At 48.6% G+C, this 7250-nt stretch overlaps 1 protein-coding gene across 1 annotated transcript in view; it reads left to right on the plus strand.

Annotated features, from left to right (window-relative positions):
• AHNAK2 (AHNAK nucleoprotein 2) overlaps nucleotides 1-7250 on the plus strand; it is a gene marked incomplete at its 3' end in the record, with an annotated part of 17236 nt that overhangs the window by 4573 nt on the left and 5413 nt on the right. The window contains exon 3 of the mRNA XM_015406970.1: nucleotides 1653-1834. Within this exon, the coding sequence (XP_015262456.1) occupies nucleotides 1653-1834 (182 nt within the window). The remainder of the gene's footprint in view (nucleotides 1-1652; nucleotides 1835-7250) is intronic.

Here is a 7250-nt window from a genome sequence, read left to right on the forward strand (position 1 = left end):
GGAGGGTGGGGTTTGCGGGAGGGGAGGGGCCTCAGCAGGGTACAATGACCTCAGATCAGGTCCACCCTCCAGAGCAGCCATTTTCTCCAGGGGGACTGGTCTCTGTCATCTGGAGATCAACCGTTATTGCAGGAAAGCTCCAGGCCCCACCTGAACGCTGGTAACTCGAGCTGTAGAGGAGGAGGAGATTGGAGGAGGAGGACCCGCCCTTCACTACCCAAAGGTGTCTCAGAGCAGCTTACAAACGCCTTTCCCTTCCCCTCCCCACAACAGACACCCTGTGAGGCAGGTGGGGCTGAGAGAGCTCTGACGGAAACTGCTCTTTTTCAAGAACAGCTCTTATCAGAGCTAAAGCTTGCCCAAGGTCATCCAGCCAGGTGCAAGTGGAGGAGTGGGGAATCAAACCTGGTTCTCCCAGATTAGAGTCCGCGCACTTAACCACTACACCAAACCGGCTCTGATTTCAGGTAACCGAAAACCAGATGCTTGATGGGAATATAGGAATTCTGAATTTAGGGATGTGAGGTTGAAGTTGCTGGGCTTGCATCTTTTGACACGGTTGCCAAGATAGTCAGGTGTGGCTACACACTCTGTGTGACCTACGACACAAAGACATGCGATGCATTTCATGGTTGTGAAAGGAATCTCTGTGCAACCTGAAAAACTGGCTTGTGGGATATTGTCTCTAAGCAATGGCTGATCTTGACTACTTCGTTTCCTGTTCTGTGGATAAGGCCCTCTGGATAACGCTAACCAAGCTTTACTTATGTTATCTAGAGTCTCTGTCCCAGATTAGAGTCCGCACACTTAACCACTACACCAAACTGGCTCTGATTTCAGGTAACCGAAAACCGGATGCTTGATGGGAATATAGGAATTCTGAATTTAGGGATGTGAGGCTGAAGTCGCTGGGCTTGCATATTTTGACAGGGTTGCCAAGGTAGTCAGGTGTGGCTACACACTTTGTGTGACCTACGAGACAAAGACATGTGACGCATTTCATGATCACGTCGTCTTCTTTATTGTTCAATTTCTGCAATGGCTGATCTTGACGACTTCGTTTCCTGTTCTGTGGATAAGGCCCTCTGGATAACGCTAACCAAGCTTTACTTATGTTATCTAGAGTCTCTGCCCGTGCAAGTCAACTTCCATAAGGAGGGAAACTGGTTCTATCCAAAAGCCTCACAGTTTAGCCCATAAGGAAATCTTTCTTTCTCTGCCAAACCTAAGGATTAGTTCACATGACCAGATAAAGCTGTTTTATGCATCATTAGATGAATGTTTTTTCCCCAAACACTGGAGAGTATGCCCTTGCAATTTGATAAGTGTGAATGGCTAAAGTGTACTTACAGTGTAGGCCAGTGCTATGTCCATAGAAGTATCCCCCAAGATTCCACATACCACAGACTAATTATGCATCGAGGCTCTCATGAGCAAGTTGTAGAAACTAGAGTGTCAGTAACATTGGAATATGGATTTCGGAATCACATAACAGGGTACTTTCAACGGGATATTTCATTCCCAGGGGTTCTAAATGCACTTTGGCAGCATGCTCTGAGCATGAGACGATGGCGTGCTCTTTCTTAATAAACCGGGAACCAATAAACCAGCTTTAATGTTTTGAAACTCTGTTATTTGCTGCTTCCTGGCAGGCGACCAACTTCTGAGTGCCACCATATTTTTTGACAATATCAAGTATGAAGACGCGCTCAAGATTTTGCAGTATTCCGAGCCATACAAAGTACAGTTCAGCCTTAAGAGAAAGCTCAGTGGGAAGGAGGATCTGGAGACGATGCCTTCTGCGACACTATCCAAAAAGGAGAAATTAAGCCAGGTAATGCGCTTCTGTGAAACGATACTTAGGGCCGAGCTGTGAGCCACGGGAGGATGGTTTCGTTTTGTTTAATGCAATTTTCGCACTGCATTTTTCAGGGGAAGTGCAGTTGGCGGGAACATGGTCTCTTCGGCAGGGGTTATATATAGGTAGGCTCTGGTTTTTGCTACAGGTCTTCGACTGTTCAGGAGGCCTGCAGAGGCCCAGGAGTCAGCTCCCCCAGAATGCCCACCTCCATTCTTGCAAAAGGAGCAGGTTTTCCATTTATTTTGCCAGTTCACAAATTTATATAGCTCTTTTACCCCGAAAAGGCTTTCAAAACAGTTTAATGGTTAAAACCGTTTCAATGCAATATTATGTTTAAAAACCCTCAGCAGATCTACAAAACCTATCATACCTTGTAATAATAAAGTGCTGGACTCCGCCAAACCCTCAGCAGATCTACAAAACCTATCGTACCTTGTAATAATAAAGTGCTGGACTCGCTCCCCAAGCAGCCAAGCTGACCATGAAATAAGCAGATATAGCTTGTTCACAGTTAAGGCAAAGGCCTCTACTTACTGCGGTGGGTCAAGTGGTTAAGACGCTGAACTGCAGGCTGTGGAAGGTCAGTAGTTCAGCAGTTTGAGACCCGGGTTGCCGCATGACGGAGTGAGCTCCTGTCTTTGGCCCCAGCTCCTGCCAACCTAGCAGTTCGAAAGCAAGAAATTGCAAGTAGATAAATAGGTACCACTTCGGTGGGAAGATAACAGCGTTCCGTGCGCCTTGGTGTTTAGTCATGCCGGCCACATGACCACGGAAACGTCTTCGGACAGCGCTGGCTCTTCGGCTTTGAAACGGAGATGAGCACCGCAACCCTAGAGTTGGACTCGACTAGCAGAAGACCTTTTGGGATTGGCCCCCATTCCCCGCCACCCTTTTTCAAGCCAGCAGTAGAAATATTGGAGGTGACGGTCGCCAGCGTCGGCACATCACGCCGTGTAACTTCCAGCATGAAACTGGAAGTGATGTCCTTACATTGCGCCTGTGCTCTGGAATTCTAGCTTGGGGCAACTCGTAGAGCATTGGGGCAATGAGATGATGTTCTGGTGCCAAAAGTGACATGGCATGTCACTCCGATGCCAATGCAATTGTCCTCGCCCCAGGATCTCCTGGTGGGCCCCCAAGGCTCCCTTGGTGGGTTGCCAGCTGCAACTGGCAACCCAATTTCACAAATTAAATCAAAGGGGGGGGGTGGCCTCTCTGAACAGTCTGATGAGAGCTGAATTGCTCCAGGAGGCAAGGAATGACGAGAACAGTTAAAATAAGTTAAATGAAGGGAATGGGGAGGAACTATTAGCCTGATCAGACTGCTGATATAATCTTGGAAGAAGAAATTGCAGGGAACAAGCAGAATGTCCCAATTGTTGCCATCATACCTCAGTGGGTCTCCCGTGTCCTCCCAACCAACTGTAGCAATCGGCAGTCCCACCAGTCACTGAAAACAGATTGTTGTTGTTGTTCAGTCGCACAGTCGAGTCCGACTCTTCACGACCCCATGGACCAGGTCACGCCAGGCCCTCCTGTCTTCCGCTGTCCTCTGAAGTTCGCTCAATTTCATGTTCATTGCATCGATGACACTGTCCAACCATCTCATCCTTTGCCGTTCCCGTCTTCTTTGACCTTCAATCTTTCCCAGCATCAGGGACTTCTCCAGTGAGGGCTCCCTTCTAATTGGGTGGCCAAAGTATTTGCGCTTCAGTTTCATTATCTGGCCTTCCAGGGAACAGTCAGGGTTGATTTCTTTTAGGATTGACTGATTTGATCTTCTTGCAGTCCAAGGGACTCTCAAGAGTCTTCTCCAGCACCATAGTTCAAAAGAATCTATTCTTCGGCGCTCGGCCTTCCTTGTAGTCCAACTCTCGCAGCCACACATGACTACTGGGAATACCATTGCTTTGACCATGCGGACTTTTGTTGGCAGGGTGATGTCTCTACTTTTTATCATGCTGTTTAGGTTCGCCATTGCTTTCCTCCCAAGGAGCAGGCGTCTTTTAATTTCATGGCTGCTGTCATTTTCCCTGCCTCCAGAAGGAGGCAAAGGAAGAAAGATGAGAAACAGAAAGCTAATTCCACAGCGTCCACGCAACTGCTGAAAAGGCCTTGCGCTTGGTGGACTTTATTCTCGCGTACACTTAAGAAGGGCCTCACTCACGATGGTTCCTCTGGGAGCCAGAACGTCCCAAAGAACCTTTGGGCTCACGCTGTTAGGGTTTAAAAATGTCAGAATTAGCACTTTGCCTTCTGCCTGGAACAAGAGAGGAAGGCTGTGCAAATTCTGGAGCGCCAGTGTAATTTTCCTCCCTTCTCACTCCCGTCCCGCTTCAATACACTGTACCTTCGCTAAAAATCCTCGGTAGAATGGCACCACATACAGTGCATAACGGCGCAGTCCAGAAGTCCTCAAGATATGGCTTAACAAGGGCAGTTTGTTGCAACAGCAGGCACACCCAGTGGGTCGGGTGACGCGGATCTAAGGCATTTCTGGCCACAGACATCACCCAATGTTCTGGTAGCAAAGTGAGATCTAAGAGAACCACCAAGCCTCCAGTCGGTTCCTTTTCAGTGGGTGTAATCCCATCCAGAGCAGGTCTTTCCTTTGCTAACCACTCTGCAGAATCTCACCACCATCTCTCTCTCATCTTCACTGTGCTGTAGACTGATTGCCCCTCGTCTAGTGCTGTGCCATCCTCAGGAGATACCCTCCTGAGGCCGTGATGTTATGGGTGGATAATCTGTGGGCAATGCTGAATGAACTCCATGGACCCAGAGGGAAAACGAATTACGATTGCCCAGGATTCAGTGCCTCCCTTTGCTAATCTGCCCAGCCCCACAAAGAACAGCACTGGACTAAGAATGCAAAGCGGGGGGAAAGGCAAACCATTTAAAAAATACCTAGAACCTGCCCTGTCCTGGATAGCCCAGGCGAGCCGGATCTCATCCAATCTCAGAAGCTAAGCAGGGTCGACTGTGGTTAGTATTTGGATGGGAGACTTCCTTGGAATACCAAGTCGGGAGGACAGGGGCTGGCTTTATTCAGCCCGCCTCTCTGAATATCCTCCGGGTCCCCAGTAGGGGTCAGTCACCAGAGGTTGCCATGACTTCCAGGTGCAGACACACTTGTGCCCATGCACACACAAACAAAATACACACACCAAAAAAAGCAGAACCCAACAGAAAACATACAATGTTGTTTTCCTGATTTATGAGGCTGCTTTTCACAGAGCAGAATCTGTATTGCTTTTCAGTCGTTTATAGTGCAGCGTCTACTGCACCCAACCCTGACTGTGGGTCATACAAGTTAGGGGGAGCTGCAACCTCTTGGCTCATTCTTTCCCGCGGAGCTTCCTCTCGCAAGACAAAGCACTGCACAAGTTGGTTTCGCTTCAGATGTGTGTCTAAGTACTGGGCTCTACTGGTAGCAGGAGCTCCTTTGCATATTAGGCCACACACCCCTAGTGTAGCCAATCCTCCAAGAGCTTACAGAGCTCTTCTTACTGGGGCTACTGTAAGCTCTTGGAGGATTGGCTACACTAGGGGGGCGTGGCCTAATATGCAAAGGAGCTCCTGCTACCAGTAGAGCTTATGATTGTTTTGCAAAGCTTCATGATGTACTGGTTGCAACTATATGTCATGTACTGTTCTGGAAATATATTGTGAAAGACCGCATTTTAAAAAATGTGAGTTACTTCTGCTTTCTCGGGGGTCCCCAACTCGGTGCCTCTAGTGCCAAACAAATATTTTTAGCCATTGAAGATCTGATTGGCTGTGCAGATTAAAATCATGTCGTTTCAGCAGCAGCTGCCACCACCGGGTGATTTTATTCTCTCTCACCGCTCTCTCCCAGTGTATTTTTAAAGTACCACTTTTCTCTCCCGTAGTTGGGCTTCCCCTGTGTGGTTGGCTCTGCTTCCTGTGGCAGCCATTTTGTGGTTGTGCCCACCACCTAGTGTCCGGCTCAAAAAGGCTGGGGACCCCTGTGATAACTTGATGAAATCCAAAGGAAAACATTACATGGGAGATGTGCAGGCTCCAGAACTTAAGAATTTAAGAAGAGCCCTGCTGGATCAGACCAGTGGTCCATCTAGTCCAGCTTCCTGTCTCACACAGTGGCCAGCCAGTTCCTCTGGAGGGCCAGGGCAGAGAGGTTGAGGCCTACATAAGAACATCAGAAGAGCCCTGCTGGATCAGACCAGTGGTCCATCTAGTCCAGCCTCCTGTCTCACACAGTGGCCAGCCAGTTCCTCTGGAGGGCCAGCCACAGGGCAGAGAGGTTGAAGCCTACATAAGAACATCAGAAGAGCTCTGCTGGATCAGACCAGTGGTCCATCTAGTCCAGCCTCCTGTCTCACACAGTGGCCAGCCAGTTCCTCTGGAGGGCCAGCCACAGGGCAGAGAGGTTGAGGCCTACATAAGAACATCAGAAGAGCCCTGCTGGATCAGACCAGTGGTCCACCTAGTCCAGCATCCTGTCTCACATAGTGGCCAACCAGTTCCTCTGGAGGGCCAGCAACAGGGCACGGAGGCCGAGGCCTTCCCCTGATGTTGCCTCCTGGCTCTGGGATTCAGAGGATTAGTGCCTCTGATTGTGGCAGTTTCCCTCAGTCACCATGACTAGTAGACACTGATAGACCTCTCCTCCATGAATCTATCTAACCCTCCTTTAAGGCTGTTTATTCCTGTGGCCATCACTACATCCAGTGGCACCGAATTCCACATTTAAATCACTCTGTGTAAAGAAGCACACAGAAGTACACGGACTGCAAGTATCACTTCTAGTTAGGGTCGCCACCTCTGATTTGGGAAATTCCTGGGGATTTTGAGAGTGGAGCCTGGGATTGGCAGAGTTTGGGGAAAGGAAGAGAGCTCATGAGCTGCCATAGAGGCTGCCTTCCAACAGGGAAACGATCTCTGTAGTCTGCATTCCAGCCTGTAACTACAGAAGAACTCCAAGTTCCACTTGGAGGTTGGTAACCCTACTGAAAAATAAATGATGTTAGCTGAATCGCACAGTAACTGTGCATTCAGCTGGCGATATCTCTCGTTCAAAATCCAAAGGTGCTGTGAGAGTAATATCCATAGTTAGTAGTTCAACTTGCCATTTAGATTTGGGTAAATCTCAACCTCTTGCCTTGAGCAAAGGTTCTCCCACAGTCGTTATGTCCCACTAGTGCTACAGTTTCTTGCGGTGTTTCATTGCAATTGCAAGTTGATATGAAACCTAAGGCGCTTTCACACACCCTGGATAATTCAGTCCGCTTTGAACACACTTTAGAAATTATTTTAAGAACATAAGAGAAGCCAATGTTGGATCAGGCCAATGGCCCATCCAGTCCAACACTCTGTCACACAGTGGCCAAAAATACCAAGTGGCCCA

The sequence above is a fragment of the Gekko japonicus genome, unplaced genomic scaffold (genome assembly GCF_001447785.1).
Source record: "Gekko japonicus isolate JY-2015 unplaced genomic scaffold, Gekko_japonicus_V1.1 scaffold1600, whole genome shotgun sequence".
In the NCBI taxonomy this organism is placed as follows: domain Eukaryota; kingdom Metazoa; phylum Chordata; class Lepidosauria; order Squamata; family Gekkonidae; genus Gekko; species Gekko japonicus.